This window comes from Strix uralensis, chromosome 3, assembly GCF_047716275.1.
Source record: "Strix uralensis isolate ZFMK-TIS-50842 chromosome 3, bStrUra1, whole genome shotgun sequence".
NCBI lineage: Eukaryota > Metazoa > Chordata > Aves > Strigiformes > Strigidae > Strix > Strix uralensis.
Window position 1 is genome coordinate 51,245,165 of NC_133974.1, and position 17,571 is coordinate 51,262,735.

Sequence of the window (17,571 nt, forward strand, 5' to 3'; positions counted from 1 at the left end):
AAATGCTCAGGGCCATAAAACACATTACAGATCAGGAAACCATCAAAGTGAGGGATAAAATTAATCACTAGTCTTTCACTGGCTTGGATTCACTGCAATTCAGAAGTCCTTTTTCTCCCCTTCTCCTATGTTTCAGCTGAAAGACACTGAAAGCTATGAAACTGCTCCACTCTGAAATGTCCTCATTCCTGTACTGCTTGGACTTCAGGTTTTTCCCATGCCCCACTCTTTTAGACGTCTCTAACAATAAGAAATTGGTTGCCCATATTTCATGTTCAAAAACAAAAGGGCAGCATGATCCCAGTTTTATATTACACCAAGGGAAAACTCTAAGTAATAAAGACATACTGCTCTACACAGGGAAAGTTCAATACAAACCTGGAGACAGGGCACAAACTCTATGGAAACCCCAATGAAGCCTGGGACTTGCCCATTTTTGAAGCCCATCCTTAATGAGAGCTCTGCCCTGCTCTTATTTCACTCACTTCACACAGCCTGTCTGTGCATCCAGGCAAGCCTCTCTGAGCAACACACACACATGCACACACCCTCCTGTCCAGCCTCAAATGCTGCCTTTTGGCAGCTGCCCACAGACCAAGAGGAGCAAGACTCTGTAGTCAGAGATGGAGCCTCTTCTGAAATCCTGTGAGCTATTCCTGTCTGATTATGGCACTACCAAGAGACTCAACTGTTTGAAGTATGATGAAGTGCCATGGATGCTGAAGGAGCCAAAAATTGTGGGTCACTGGGACTGATTTTGAAAAGTTTTATTTTTAAATTCCACCTAGGGCTTCACCTCAGGAATGTGTGGAAATCTCCCAGTGAAGTCATGTTCAAATCGGGGTGAGTTTCTGCCTAGTGGCACGGCTCAAATCCTCAGCGCATGGGCTTTGGTTTGCTGTGAAGTGGAAAACCCAAACCACCCTCATGAAACTCATAGCTAAAACACAAAGCTAACTGGAGAAGGTGTTGGGATCAGGTAGAGGTGCAGCTGGAAGAGCTCTCTACCAGGAAGTTAGCAGCTCTCCTGGGAGCAGGGGAGAGGGGGCTGGCCAGTGGTGGCTGTCTTCGCTCTTTATATGGGACGATGAAATAGCTTTTTAGACTCTAGTTGCTGTGGGACAAGGCTGAAGCTTGACCTGGTTTATGAGCCAAGCCTGGGTCTTATGAATTCAATAGAAAAAATTACGCGGACCTCAGTGGGACCTGGGTTTGGTCTAATATGCTTTATTTAGCGTCTTGAGTGAGGGAAACATTTTTCTTTAGATTACAGTTGAAAGATTCTTGGGTTTCAGCTTAAGTCTTATGGTGGCAGTGTATTGCACACTCCTATTTCTTTCTTTTTCTTTAATAAATCACATTTCTCCTGCACTTAGCCTCTGACCAAAACCTGTCTACTTGAACTGCAATAAACCTGGCCAGTCAGTGACGTCTCTGCTGAAAGCAATCCCCACCAACCACACCATGCATGTACTGGCTGACCACCGGGCTACCACATCCCCACCACCCCTCTAGCTCTAGGCACCTGGTGGGGAGCGGAGACTCTGGGAGCAAAGGGAGACAAAGACTGTAAATTCATGTTTGCATAGCTGTACTTCTGAAGCATGGGGATTTGCTGGAGCTGGGGCCAGAATGAGCAAGTTGTGCTAGAGTCTATCAGATTTGTGAAGTACAGATGTGATAATACCACTGCAACCACAAAAGAATTTACAACAGGAAGTGCTGCAGCTGTTGCTTATTAGCATTAGTACAAATTACACAAAGCAAATTGTTAGCAGACATGTTTCCATAATATTTAACTCATGGCAGTGAATAAAAGTGATTCTTTTTCAAGGAAAATTTTAGATTTCCAAGGGAATCAGTTTCCAATTGTCCATGAAGGGAGCATGGATTAGAGAGCGGCACCCAACTATGGCAAGGCATCCGAGGCAATGTCTACAGCAACTTGCCTGCTTTCTCTGTTGAAAGTGTGTGAATTTGGGACCATATTTCTTGGTGAGAGAAGGAAAATCTGTATGGCTCCATATGACCCAATTGCCAGCAACAGGGAGCAATGGTGTGTGGACTCCATCCTGGAGCTGCCACAGTAAGGTTCTGTGCACAGAAGTGCTTGGAAAGGGAGGGAGACTTTTGATGACCTGCCATTTCTCTGAATTTTTTGCCCCCCAAAAGTGCTTATTATGACTTATTTCCCTAGCAACCCCAAGCCTGTTGATGTGAAAGCAGCCTGTGCCAGCAGAGCAATCCCCTAACACAAGCTCAAGAGGGTGGATGTAGAGACAAAATCCACACAGCAACAGACTGAGCGTGCAGACTGAAATGCTGGGGTGCAGCCTGTGAACAACTGACAGCAAAATCCCCCAGACCGAAACGCTGGGCATGACACCTCTCTCCAGCCAACCTGTTTCAAACCAAGGTAGCGGGTGGTTTTAGTCCTGCCATGCCTGCCACTCTGCTGGGCCAGCAATCAGCAGGCAGCCCATTTGGGCACCGCCTCTGCCTCCCTCCTTGCCGCATGGGGAAGAGCCAAGCAACCAGCCCTCAGGAAGGAGGCTGCAGTTCTAAGAGGGGGAGTGCCCAAGAAGCATTTTATTTTAATTAATAAAAAGGGGACATTTAATTCTTGCCTCCCTCCCCAGTGCCAAGGCAGGACCAGTTGCATTCTGGTGGATGTCTGACCCCAGAGATGCTCCTCCATGGGATGAGCTGGGGGGACACCAAGGGGTTCCTGGAGGGGCCTGAGGTCTTCCCCTCCTGATGTCTTTCTCCAAATAGAAGCCATTCAAAGGAAAAGAGAGAGAGAGAGGGGAGGAAGAAAAAAAATAAGGCACTAGCTAATTAACTGAAGGTTTGGAGGTATGTTCTGGGGAGGTAAGAGCTGATAAACTCCTCCTTGAGCTTGCTCAGCCCCCAGACAGTGCAGCCAGGAAGGGGAAGGTGCTGCATGCTGTGGGTGGGAAGGGGCCATGGGGTGGCTGTGCCAGGGCGAGAGAAAAGGCCATCTGTGGCTTCAGAGTCACAGCCAGGCTTCAGAGCTGCTCCCTCTCCAAAAAAACCTGTACCCCTGCTCCTGCTCTGTCCTTTCATCCTGCCTTGCCCAAGTGGCATTGGTTGAACCGGAGGATCGTTTGTGCTCCTGCCACTAATGCAAAAGAGGCATCTTTTCACACCAGAACTTCATTAGCCATTTTCTTACTGTCTTGCTGATTATTGCTGGTTTTGCTAATAATGTTCTACTTAATCTCTCACAGTCATCCTTTCCTTAAGAAGGAAAAAAGTGTAACTCATGAAGACTGCTGACAACATATAGAAATACAGTGATCGGTTTAAGGGCTAGAGTGATGCTTTACATGCCAGTCCTAAGGGTGCCTGCCTGCATTAATCACATTGAGCGAAGCTGCTAATACTGCAAAGGCCGCCGCGCTCCTCAGCCTGCCAAGCAAGACAGTGGGCTCAGAGAGGTGGAGGCATTCCCACAGGCATTCCTTGAAACTCAGTTATGTCTGGCCGAGGAAGGAGGCATTTGTCAGTGCGAGAGAAGAGGCCGTGACAGCAGGTGGGTGGGAAGGCAGCATGGCTGACCTGTGTCGCAGCAGAGGCTGAGCTGGTAGGCCATGCTAGATGCAAGAAGCCTGGGACCACTGGCTCTGTGCTTCTAATGCCTGGCACTTGAGCAAGGGAAGAACTCTCCCCAAATCCTTAGACTTTGCCTGCTTGCTTTTTTTGTGAATATTCACAAAGTATTGAAATTGCTTGAAGCAACCAAGGTGCCTTTTGATCCATCTATGAATGCTTAGAAGTAGAAAAGAGGCTTTGAAGGGTATGCACATCCACCCACCTGTTGGGAACAGTTCAAAAATGGAACTGGGTTGGCTGCAGTCTGAACCCAGAGCTGCAAACAGAATAGCAAGAAAAGTGTTTTGTACAAGCAATGTCTAAAGCAGCAGCTAATGGAGAAGTGGCTGACATGCATGTTCTGGCTCTTTAGTGCTTGTTCTGAGGAAATGGCCTTGCACCCTTGGCACAGCAGATCTGCTTAACTACCCTCACCGACAAGACTTGAAAGAGAAAAATTAGTTATAACTGTAATATTACTGCAGTAATGTTTGCCTCCTAATTGCCTTTCAGTGAAAAAAAAACCATGCAGTGAGGAACTGTTGTTATAAGTATTACTTACATGTAAAATGAATCCACTAACTGCCTCCCCTGTGAAAAACAGAATGTTAAATATCATGGCCTGGACAGTCCTGTTGTACCTACAAGTGTCATATCAAATGAGATAGCACCACCGACTGTATACATCAGATACATACATGAAAACTATTTCAGCATATTAAATGTGGAAGCATCATTGCCACTAAGGAGTCTATAAATACTGTGTTGGTATTAACAACCTCTGAGCTGTAATGTCTGGAGTAGGGCAGGTGGAGGGAAAGGGTGGGACACAGAGCTGAATGGGAAGGATTCTTGCTCAGGAAAGTCTGTAATTGTAGGGGTTTTTTCCCACTCTCAGAACAAAATGTGAAGTTACAGATTCTCCAGGAAAATACAATAAAATGCAAAAATCTTCTTGGAACAAAAATGTTCCATTTCCAAAATGTCAAAATTGTGTTTTGACATTACAAAAAGCTGTAGTTTCAGTTAAATAGAATTTTACATTAGAAAGTGACATGCTTCCATGAAGAGTTTTGATTTTGACAAAGTGGGATTTTCCAGCATTGAAGCCATCTGATAAATTCTAACCAGCTCTGACTGCTGATATACTGCAGCCAGGTGAGTTTCTAAGTGAAGGAATTAAAATCACCTTTTGAAAAAAAGCAGTTTTTTTGAGGACTCTCTGAAGGTGACATTACTAATATAGCAAGATTTTTACATATTTTGGGGATCTTTGTGGGGAAAAGATTAATTAGATTCATTTTTTTTAAAGATGTAAGAGTGAAAAATGAACTATACAGGTTTCATGTTGATGTGAAGTCATCTCTGCATCAACCAGACAGCTGGCTGAACAGCTTTCCATTCTCTACACCATGGACACAAAGTGATGCGGGTGGGTGTTACCTTCCAAGCACCTGCACGTTTAGGGTTCAGTATATTACATCACTGGATAGTATACGACTTTTCATTTAACACACTTGTTCGGCTATTCCTATTAAAGTTGTTTCAGCATTCAGACAGGATTTGCTGAAAGCTGGTCAGTCCTGTAAAGATCCATTCCTGGAAACATATGCAGACAACTCTTTTAATCTGGGGGAGTAGTCCCCAAGAATTTAGTGAAAATCTTGTAGGATATGGTTTCTCATATTGTCAAGGATTTTCAGGATTAGGTCTTGAACCAGCATCTTTTTGTAGGAGTTCTAGTCTAGCAACATGCATCAAGTTGAATTTTATTCCATGAGGTATTTTTGGTAATATTCTGTTCTGCATAAACAGGGTCGGACAGTATGACGTCTTGCATATTATTAGGACCCCGTTTCTCAATTCAGTTGAGGCTAGCTCTAAAATAACCTGCATGACTTACAAACATTTGCTACCACTCCTTGTCACGCACTAAGAGTTTAAACTGTATAAATGTGTCCCTTCATCATCCCTTTGTGAGGAGAGCCTGAGACCTGTCCTCTCCTGCCTGGCTACGTAGAATATCAATGAGCACCTTTTGTATTTGTGTAAGAGGCAGAAGAGCATTATTTTTAATCCACTTGAGATGGAGAGCCCGGCACATCTCCTACGTGCTGAAAGCCAGAGCATAATCAGGAACCGACACTACAGCGTCCAGCCTGAACCTGACCGTCACTGCAAAGTGCAGAGATATGCCCTGCATTGTCAGCTCCACCTGGGGAAAGCTCCCGCCCTGCTCCTTTGCTTTTTAAAAACTCAAACAAAGCCAAAACCAGAAATTCTGCTTTTTCTTAGAGTGCCACTAACTGTACGCCAGACAGAAATGGCTCATGGAAGGGAGCCGACAGCTGAGCATGCCAGACACCGTGGGAGCCATCCACCCCCTCTTCGGCGTAACGGGAAACATCCTGTCAGAAACACTCTCTGCATTTGGGCTTTGCTTGAATTAATTATCTGTAAACGGTGACGGGCTTATCCTGCTGGGAGCCTGCGATTCCTTGTCGGTGTTTATAGATGTGCTCGATAGGAGAGTCGTGATGGTCAAAGCTCATCAGACAGAAAGCACCATGGCATCAGAGCTCCAGCCTCAAATATATTAGGGCTGCTCCCTCTAGTGGGAAAAAGTACTTTAGCTGCAAAAAAAACCCTTTCCCCCCCTATTTTCTTTTTTTAAAAAAACTTCCTTTTTTCTTTTTTTTTCCTTTTTTTTTTTTTTTTTTTAAACTAAAGAATTCAAGTTTTCCAGATAGTGCAAGACATGAGACATCAGACAACAGGTGGCCAAACGCTGCATTTTTCCAGCCCTTGAGCGTCGTTGGTGGAGCTGGAGCCCAGCCGACGCAGGTCAGCGGTTACTCCTCCGAGGCAGACCCGTGGCAAGTGAGGAGCTCTTGATTAGTCTTCCAGCAGTCCTCAGCATATAGCCTAGCTGTGTTTGGTTTTGATTTCCCACTTCTGATTACAAAAATAGGACTTACTATAATCATAATAATATTAATGATACAAAATAATTATTGTAATTATATACTTTTTGGCAAATCATTAACACAAAGCAGCCCAAAAGAGCCCATTGGATTAAAAAAAGGTGACGATGCAGAAATGTTAAAAAAGACAAAGTCTTTGTTAAAAAAGAAGGAAAAACAATCTGCAAATGAATGCATTTCTGTAAGGCAACATATTACCTTTAGTTTTCCGTCTAGATTTAGGTCAGGTTCTGTTGTTGTTCAATAAATTGTTAGAACTTGGATTGCTTGAGCTTATCAATGTGGTAACACAGTTTCAGCGCAGGTCCCAGTTTCAGCCCCAGGTATTTCATGATCATGTCACTTTTCAGCAGCAACAAAGCATTGCCATCAATCTCCTGATTTCAAAAGAGAGAAAGAGAATAAAAATGTATTAACCCCCTTCCAGTGCTGCGTCCTGACACATTAAACAAGGTGAATCAGAAATAGCATGTCTGTTAGAGTAGAGCTAGCTGAAATGTCATGCATTTTGAAATTTCATTTAAGAAATTGAAATCTGCAGTTTGATAGAAGGAAACTCTAAAGGAGGGGTTAATCAAATAGTACGTCTTATTCTTCAAGGCATTATAAGGTTTGTCTAGGTTTTCAATTATTTTGCAATTAAAACATGAGGATTATTTTAAAAATCAGAGTTACTCTAAGCTCAATTCTGAGAAAAGCTATTCAGCCTTGAAAGAAAGGAGTGAGTGATAGAGTGAGGAGAGGGATGTGGCCTCATGAACTGCTAATAGTGCACCTCTGAATCTCAGTTTCAGCTTTATCCCTGGTTATCTTCATGTTTCACATATCTCTACTACACTTATATCCAGTGATATATATCTCTCTGTTTCTTTTTCTTAAATTGAAGATAATAGTAACTTACTTCATTGCATTTATTAATAAAATTTGTTCAAATTTAATTTAACCCTCATTTAAGTGGAGGAAATTGTCACCAACTTCAGTTGTTTATCCCAGACCCATTGGCTTGAAAACCTTTGGAAATTACAGAGTTCTGTACTGAGCACAGAGTAGCTTGTGTGCACAGAGAAACAGACTCTGTTTTACTATGGACTGTAAAACACAGAAGATTTCAGCTGTCCTTCCTTGGATCCTGAGCTTGTCTGTTTTTTCCTGACTATTCTATTGCAACTGCTAAAAAAATACTACCCCTCCCCACAGTCTCCACCACACTTACACAATCAGAGCTAAAACACAACTAGTGCTATGGGTGTATGCATACTTACACACGTGCACTAATGCTGTATATATTGTATTCTATGATTTTGATGGTCAGGTCTTTCCTCTGTGATCCATTACCTACTAATTAAGCAATACTATGGATCCTAATTTGCCCTGATCATTATTATTCCATTCAGTAGGTGATTTAGCTGATGAGCAGTTAAGGTCACTTTCTGATTAACTCAATCAATTAATGCTCTTCATTTTGCAACCCCCACTCTATCCATAATAGAAACTCTCTTCACCCTCCCCCCCTCCTTCCCATTATTTTAAGGAAGCTAAGGGAAAGTAAGAATAAGTATTAAATTAATATTTGCATAAGAAAGAAAAACAAACTCCTGGAACTGTGATGCCATAGGGTAAAAACACTGTCAAGGGTTTGGTGCGGAGGCAGCTGTTTCTAAATGTTGAGCTCAGCATTTTATTATTCCTTTATTATTACTGCGTAGGGGTCAAAATTAAACTCCATGACAAGAGTATGCCAGAGGGAGCATTCATATCCAATTAAATATCCCATATTAGCCATGTCCCTGTGCAGATTGTTGGCTTGACTTCTCTACAGTACTACTGTGTCAGCCCTTTTAAAAAATAATTTTAAAAAGAAGGATTCTGCAGCATGGTCCCCAAGTCTGCAATAGTCCCACCAGAAGATCTTGATCCAGATCTGGAGCTGGTAAAATTCAGTGCTATCAACACAATTTGCTTGTTTCACATGAGTTGAGATCTGGCCCACTGCAAGTTAGAATATTGCAGGAGAACATTGCCGTGTTCCTCCAAGGGAATGGGAGCAGCAAATGTATGAGCTGCAAGGTCATGATACAGGGGGTATAAATATACAGCTTTCACCTGCAGGAATGAAGGTGATTTCACCTGCAAGAACGAATGTGTTTGTGCTGGCTTCTTGCAGCACTTTTTCTGAGGATACTGTCCAAAAAGCAGAGTAGCCCCTAAACAAACCGTGTGCCATGCAAACAGGAATTGCACCTGGTGGTGGATGTCCTCCAGGATGAGGCTTTTAATGAGAAAGATGAAAGTCCCTATCTTCGTAGGTGTTTAAGCACCTAGTTCTGAGTAAAATCAACGACTTCAGGACCTATATCCTACTTGGGATATAAATATATATCGCTTCTTTTGTATTCTGCAATCTCATGAACAGACACCAACGCTGGTAAGGCCACCACCTGTGACAGGAGTGCAGTGAGTGGCAGGTCAGTGGTCAGTGTTCAAATACTCGAGATGAAGGTCTAGAGAAAGATGCATGGTGTCTAGCACTGGCAGAGACAGGTTGCTATTTGAATAAATTGGATTAATTACATTAAACTCAAAGGTTTTTGTCTCCTTTATACATGCATTTGCCAATCACTGGCCGTAAGTAAACTCTCAGACCATAACATTGCTTTGATCCCTCCCAGCTTGAGTCTTCTACCTGCTAATTCCCCATGTAACTCTTTCCCCTCCTCCGTTTACCTTCCCCCAGTCTTTCTACCAAGTCTTTCTACCAAGTCTTTCTTGCTGAGAGAGCCCTGCATGGAGCTCTCATGCAGTTCCACTATGAGGTCCCTGCCAGGCTGACAGCTCCTTTGCATGAGGCCAAAAGATCTATCAGCTACGGGCTCAGCTCTCCTTGGCACACAGCCCTGGTGAGAGAGCAGGGAACAGCAGAGGGAAGGAAGCAGGCAGTTTCACGGTCTTTGGTGGACATTCTCAGGAGCTGCCTCTGACAAAGCTCCTTGGGTGTCTTGGCAAGAGGAAAAGCTTCTGCTCCTGGTGGGAAGAGCAGAGACAGAGCCAGGTCATCCTGCAACACCTATTGCAGTAGTGGAGGGTGTGGGATGCACCTCCTTACTGCACGCTGGGACAGCCAGCTGCAGGGGCTGTGGTCAACATCTAAATGGCTTAGTATAGCAGTGAGAACGAGCACTGCCTGCATGCAGGGTACCTCCCCCAGCCTCCTCTGCCTGGTGGTCCCACCACCCTCTCCCTCCCAGTGTCATAGCTCAGATGAGCTGATTGCCAGTGCAACGATTTCAGGTGATAGCTGGGCCTTGTCAATGACAGTAAGTGCTTCTAAGTAAATTATGCACCTGCTTCATAGAAAGATTGAACATAGAGGAAGATACGGCTAAGGTTAATGGACTAATCACTTGTCTCTCACCCTTGGGGTCTCCATGCTAATCCAGATGAGATTTGAAGGCTGAAAAATTGCAGGGACATACATAACTCGAAGGCGTAATTGAATTGAGTTGTGTGGTAATCTTACCCAGGTTCTCACACCTATGGCATATGTTACAAGGAAACCAATGACAAGTAGAGCCCATGGGTTCTGGGTGTTCAACAAAGGATGACAGGAACAGTCTTTAGGGGCAATTTAACCTGATCTCTTGGTCACAGAGCAGCTGGCCCATGACTGCCTGGAGCGTGTCATTGCCCTGTTGCTAGATAAAAGCACGTTGTGCCATCCTTCGCTATAAGTAGAAACTAGACAAAAATGGTGCTTTTGCAATGTCCATATTTACAAGATGAACTTTAAATGTTGCTTTTCCTTGGGATGTACCTGTATACCTCAGGCCATGGCAATTCTCTCCCTTGCATGAAGAGTTTTCTCTTGATGCACAGCCCCTTCTGATAGTCTCAAAAACTCATCTTAAAGCAAGTTCTTTTAAATCTGAAGGTGACTTGTTTATCTGCCTGGTTACCTACATGGCCAACAGGTTTTCATTATCAGTTTATAAGGCATATCTGACTTCTTTGCAGAAGGCAGGGAAAGTAGGCTGGTACCTGACCTGTAATTGCAGATTTGGTCCTAAAACCACTGTGTCTGCTCTGTTGTTCTCATCCCACTGACCTGTTTGCAAAAAGGCAGATGGCCTCAGTACCTGCTTAGGGTGAGCAGACACCAAGGCCTGTGTTCTTCATTTTCATCTGCTCCTCAGCCACCTCCTCTCCTCAGTATCTGGAAACTCTGCATCCAGGGTGTAGCTGGAAGTGCATCAGTTTTCTCCCTCAGCTCTTGTCCACAGCCCCGCATTCCCACTCATCCCTGCTGTCACATGGGCAAGGAGTGGGACCTGGTGATCAAAAGCCCTTTCTCTTGCTTTGCAACCTGAGGTGCTGTTCAGGAGTCAGAGCTGGGGAGTTCTTCTTGTTTAGATCTAGGTCCAGGCACTTATATCCAAAGCTATGACCTCCAGCTGAACTCAGGCAAGTCATGTTTAGGGTAAAATCCATTTTCATAGCCAGGCTGAAATGATCAAGGAGAGATGGAGGAGGAGGAGGAGGCTGAAGATGCTGTTAGATGCATTGATGCCAACTCCATATATAGCAGCAGAATAAGAAACTCCAGATCAGATGTGTGTTTACAGTCTTACCCTTTACTAATTAAAGATAATATAATTTTCACTACTGGAGATTGCCTAGCAAAAGCAACTATCATATTCTCCAGTGAGTCAGCAGGTCTTAAATTTGGTTATGTAGCTACATAATACTGAGGGGAAAAAGATTAAAAGTTTAGCTGTTTTGGGTTTCTACTGCTAAATATCTAGAGGCACATAAAAAATGCTCTTCAGAGAAGAATCATAGGTATCCTGGGAAGAAATTGTCATTGAGACGAGGCTTTTTTGTGCCAATCTGACAATGAAAAATGAGCACCAGATCCTCAGTGCTTTCTCTTAGGCTTGGCATAGAAACAATTTACACTGGTGTAGTGGGGAGCAAATAGTGAGCATTTTCTAAAGACATTGTTAGAGTCTCCCCATTGAAGGATGAATAGAATAGAGTAGAGTAGAATAGAATAGAATAGAATAGAAATTTCAGTTGGAAGGGAGCTACAATGATCATCTAGTCCAACTACCTGACCACTTCAGGGCTGACCAAAAGTTAAAGCATGTTATTAAAGCCATTACCCAAATGCCTCTTAAACACTGACGGGAGTGGGGCATTGACCACCTCTCGAGGAAGTCTGTTCCAGTGTTTGACCACCTTCTTGAGTAATAAGTGAACATTCTTCAGCCCAAACCCCCCAGCGGTGCTGAACTCCTTGCAGGGCCTTGTGTTCAACCTGGCTGAGCACAAACACTGCCTAGAGCAGCCAAAGGCATCTGAGGCGGGTGCATGATGTGTACTGGCTGTCTCTTGGGACTGACCATGCACTTGGCTTGAATTACCCAGGAGTGGTAAGGGCAGCCTTCTACATACATGTTTTCTGAAGAGCTCCACGTGGGGACCTAAAGCGTGAGGGTCTGCATCCTTCACAAACCAAACCACGTCATCCACCGTCCAGGTCAAAGGATTCTTGCTTGATGGCCGAGCCGCATCTTGTTGTTCTGGTGAAGGACTTGAGGCTATTGGTACAAAAAAGCCCACAACAGCGCATTACAATGGCACACAGAGGTTTCCTTCGTTTGTGAGTGTGCAGGGCTATGGCAGCCTCACTGCGACACTGGACGTTGGATCTGTATGTGCAAGTATCAGCCTGAGATGGTGGGGTGGGGAGAGAAGGGGACTTGGAGCAGTTTCCGATCTGACTGCTTATCGGGAGACTTGATCCCAGCTGGTGAATTGCGTTAAAAAACATGAAACCCTCAGGTTCCTGCTGGGGAAGTAAAAATGTGCCAGCTGCCAGGCTCTTAAACCGAGCTGCCCCTGCTGTCTGATCTGCAAGCAGCGGGGATCTTGGCTCAAGAAGACACCACCCTCCCACCTGGAGAGAAGATGCTTCAGCACTAAACAAAGGAGTTTGCCATTGAATGCGAAGGCTAGAGGATAAAATCAGGATTTAGCAAACAGCACTTTTTTCTTTGTGTTCAGATATTCAGACTTATCTTAGAGCTTAAAGGAAGGTTTCTAGTCCATATCCTCCTAATCTTAGGCTCTCACGAAGCTGATGATCCCCAATGAATGCCTATTTGGAAAGCTACTAAAACATGCGAAGATGAACATTGCACATGTGACTTTTTAATGGTATAAACCCTGGATGATTTAAGGTCACTTTGGCTTGCTGTAGCTTTAAATCAAGTGAATAAAGGCACATTGGAATGAAAGTGCATTTATGTTTTTATTCTTAGTCTCTGCAGAATTATAAATCTCAGCCTCCATGTGAATATAATTTGCATCCCCACTTACGCTGCTTCACTATTACAAGAACTATGTTATGCTAGGTTACAGGAAGCTGTTTAAATTTGTTTATATCCACACCAAGCAAACTTTGCATTAGCAAGCAGCAGCACACAGGTGTATAAAATGTTAGCTTGCCCAGACCTGCCCATCTCTTTCTGTTAAGACCCAATTTTTAATGAGAGAGATGCAAATGGTAAGCAAGCAGACACTGCAGAAGACAAAAAAAAAAAAGAAACAGAAGAGGGCAAGTAGAGGGAGACCACAGACACCTAAACTGGGTCCTGGACAAGCCCCAGGTAGCCAAGAGGGCAATCAGAGCTGCTGAGGAGAGAAGGGCTGAGCTCTCCAGAGAAATACTGAGCTTATAGAGACAGGTGAAATGTAAGAGAATTCCCGTGTATAACTCAAAACACGATCCTACTGCGTGTTGAGTAAATGTAGTGTGCTGGGTTTGTGGCTTATGTAGATTGTCATTCCATTGACTTCAATAGAGCTGTGCTGATCAATATTAGATGAGGCTTTGCTCACATATGTCCAATAACACCTTTATGTGTATATTGGTGCTTTTTTCTCTTGCCGCCATGCCCATCTTATGGTATAATGTATTGAGGTATATTTTGCAGTTACAAAGGATGAACTCCAGAAAGCAGCAGAGCTATGAATGTGCAAATCTGGTCAATGGGCTTCATAATGGGATGTGATGTAAATATCATGATAATTACACTCTCATTTGCTAGGTCACTGTTCTGGATAAAAAGGACAAGGAATAGCCGCAGGTCCTCTTAATTAGACAGTGAGGATTGGTGTTCGTGCGGACTCAGGCGACCCTGGGCTCCGCTCACAGAATAAATGCAATACACAATGGTACAGACACCATCTGGAGCCTTTGGCATGAAACGATGAAGACAAAGAGTGCAAAATGAGCAGGGTAATGTTGGACAAACCCTGGATCATCAGTATCATCCAGTAACTTTGTCAGTGACAAGTGAAAGAACTAAGACTTGTCTTGGAGCCAGAGGGGTATTTCTCCCCTACCTGATCTGCTGATGGTCTGGATGCCAGCTGATGTGTGGAGTTATCGGGCACCTCGGCACCTCAAACAAAAGGTCAGGGAGAAAAACAGGCTTTCACACACCGGCCAGAAAATAGAGGGGGGAGAGAAAGGTTTGGCCGTGCCTAAAGGATTGCAGAAGTTTCTATGCTACCATCATAACATAGTTGGGGGAGATGTTGTGCCACTACTGAGGATCACATTTTTTTCCCTTAAATTTGTGTGAATGCAAGGAAAGCCCAGGGGCCTCAGCCTGGGATTCACACCGGGCACAGAGAGAGCAGCCTCTGGCCCAGTGACTCCTGCCTGCAACCCGCTGCTTCCAGAAATGCCAGGAAAGGGCAAAGGGGAACAGAGAGCCCTGAGAGCGGTTGGGAGCCTTCACAGGTATTGGAAATATCTGTAATGAAAGGAAAGTGGAAGAAAAGGTTGAAATGACAAGGGAATTCTATTCACTCCTTCGCAATCTAGCAATCAATAGCATAAATCTGATTTTCTAAAGACAAATGTATAAATGACCTTTCTAAAGAGACTGCACGGCTAGAACTCTTCCAGGCCCTAGCAGGTGCAGATAACCCTTTCAAATCCCTACCTGAGGTATAATACAATAATATAAAAACAAGAATTATGTGTAGATACTAACTCTTCAAAGATTGTTTTGTCTTTATTTACCTGCCTAGAATCAAGTCCTGGATTCTCTGCTGCTTTTTCATTAATTAAGATGTGTTATTTTACTTGTGTGCAAGGGGCTACCTTTAAATATTGTTAGCAAAACTAGGATACCACCACCTCGCAGACAAACAACTGGAACACAGTTAGTAGCTGGTGAGTCTGGTAACAATCTAGTTTTCCATGTCTTTTTAAATGTACTTTGTTGTTTAATTTACTCTGGCTTTTTAACATCACAGTTTATACATTTAAGTGTAATCTCTTTATTTATGAAAGAAAATAAATCATTTCATGTCGACACAAAGGCATGGGTTTTGTTTCAATAGCATCACTTTGCTGAAACATTATAGTAAGCACAAAAGTGTTTGATGGCAGAAGGGCAAGTACTATACATTTTTTCTTATCTGAAGGTATTCACACTTAACCTAAGAATTAGATAAATGAGGAAGTCTCGTGTCTCCCGGGTATCCTATGCCATCCTGTCATCAGAATTAATCAAGATGATAATGAATACTCAGATTACAAAGAGATGGGAGTGCTCGCGACCAATAATTATTTTTAGAGATCGTAATCTAGGTCAAATCCAATTTCCTGTTTTTGACAGGTGGCAAAAATTTGTCAAATTAATGGAATGGGATATGGAAATTTAGGTAATCAGAGGGAAGCACTTCCCCCTCCTGCCTGAAGCAGTGTTGGGGAAGGAGAGTGAAGAGGTTCTTCTGCAGGGAAAAGTCTCGGGGCATCCCAGTCGAGACCATTGCCTGTGCAGAAACAGCTAGAGATACCGGGTCAGTGGCCAAAGCCTGACAAAGATAATGGAAAGACATGGTCTGGCCTGGTCTGAGCTCTCACCCCATGCAATCTTTTCTCTGTCCCCCTGCCTCTGGCCTTGAGACCTTACTGAGAAGGAGGATGGAGAAAGCCAACACCCAAATGGCTGCAGAGGCATGACAAGGAAATCCGATGCTAAAATGGAGTTAAACCTGCAAAAGAAGGAAAGATAAATAACAGACTCCCTAAATATGTTCTTGGCAAACAAACAGAGTCCAGAGGGAGTACGGTCATTGATAGATAAGAGTGGAAAGTGAATGACAGATGAACTTTAATATTGCTGCAGGCCTAAATGATTTCTTTGCCTTAGGGGAAGGGGATGGGAATGAAATTTTAAAAGGTTCTCTCTTGATTGCACTGGAGCAGATAATAAGGAGCAGCAAATCTACTGAAACCAAGCAGAAGTAGCAGACCCTCAAAGACACAGAGAAATAAGAATTATTTTTTTTTAAAAAAAACCACCTCCCACTATAAACAAGGACATGAGGAAGGCTTTGTAGAAGACACTTTTCTGAAAGTCTAGGGCACACCAAGCAGGAGAAGAGGAGAGGCATCAGAAAAGCATGTGTGCGGGAGAACACAATTACAGGATATTTATGGGTGAGGAGGGGTTTGATGAGCCACAATCAGCAGAGCTCTGGAAAGAAGATTAGGCTTAGCACATCAATGTGTACTGGCAAGCACTTGCAGGAGATGCTGTGCACCACCCAGCTGGTGGTCTCAGCCCCGTGGCACAGCAGAGCAGGGCAGAGTCCCTGTCCCACCAGCGTGGCGGCTGCTCCCGCTCCCGGCACAGCATGCACTGCCTGGGCATGCACCATCGCAGGTGCTCCTCCGCCCACTGCAAGAGCAGCCCAGCATCCAGTTGCATGAGATGTGGCCCTGGGCTGGCATTAAATATTTTTTTCTTTCTTTCTTTGCCTCTCTTTTGCATGGGAAAAAGAAAAAAAAAAGGCAGCTCACTGAAAGCATCAAAACTTTCAGGCTGTTAATGTCCTCAAAAATTAACAGGCAGGCTGTGTTTGCCGAAGAAGTGGTACCCAGCACTGAGCCCCGCAATGCCATCAGCAGCTCTGCTGCCACTGCCTTGGGGAGGTGCTGGATCTGGCCCCCGCGTGGTGCTTGCAGCATTATTCTGGAAAAAGAGAAACTTCAAACCCTGCGCCCCCAAATGTTTTCAGGAAATAAATGTATTAGTAAGCAGGATTGCCTCTTTAACAAAAGCCCTCAGGTGATAATAATTAACTGCTAATATTGGATAATAAAATCTACATAAAAATAATAAGCTACAGGACAAGGTTAAGGTTATTATATTGTGGTTGAACATGCAATTCTTCATATTTGGAATAAAGGCTTTGTTTGTTATGTAAGCAGGCTTGGAAAGGTTTATGATGTCCTTGACTATTCCTTCCCTGATTTAAGAGGTTCAATTTGGCAAATGATGACAGGAAAGTACATGTTTATCTGTTAGCAGCTCCAACTGGCTTTCTGAAATTAGATTTTTTTTTGTTTATTTGTTTGGAATTTTTTAGCATAATCATGGAGAATTAGGCATCAAGCTTCCAATCGCATTAATGAGAGCTTTGAGGTTTAATCTCATCCATTCCGCTTGAAAGACATGTTCTGCTATGCACGGAGATATGTTTTATGGTTATGGTTTTTTCCATGATATTTGCCCACCATGACAAATAAGGCAAGCTATTTTTCAAAACTATCCATAAATAAAGAGGATTGGTTTGAGGTTTCAGAGAGAAATTATTCCTCTTTTTAATGAGTCCTGCCCATCCCTGCCTTGTAAGTATGCAAACTGAGGAGGATAAGAACAGAAACTGGCATGCACCACTTACTCATCTTTGCTCACTTATGATTCAGCAGCATATAAATTATCCCTAGAAAGAAGAAAAAACCACGCAGAAGCATCATAGTGAAAGTGCAGATTCAAAAGACCTTTGCAAGAGAGATTTTGCAAAGACAGTAATCAAACTCCAGTGTGACTGCACTAAGGCAATTGCAGAAAGATGTGTATTTTAAAAGACTGGGATTGCCAGT

General features: G+C 43.6%; 1 protein-coding gene across 3 annotated transcripts in view; it reads right to left on the reverse strand.

Annotated features, from left to right (window-relative positions):
• Positions 1-6,764: 6,764 nt before the first annotated feature.
• SCML4 (Scm polycomb group protein like 4) overlaps positions 6,765-17,571 on the reverse strand; it is a 72,608-nt gene continuing 61,801 nt past the window's right edge. For all 3 annotated transcript variants that reach the window (XM_074864743.1, XM_074864742.1, XM_074864744.1), the window contains 2 exons: positions 12,051-12,196; positions 6,765-6,976 (listed from right to left, as the gene is read on the reverse strand). In XM_074864743.1, the coding sequence (XP_074720844.1) occupies positions 6,851-6,976; positions 12,051-12,196 (272 nt within the window). In that variant the 3' untranslated portion in view covers positions 6,765-6,850. The remainder of the gene's footprint in view (positions 6,977-12,050; positions 12,197-17,571) is intronic.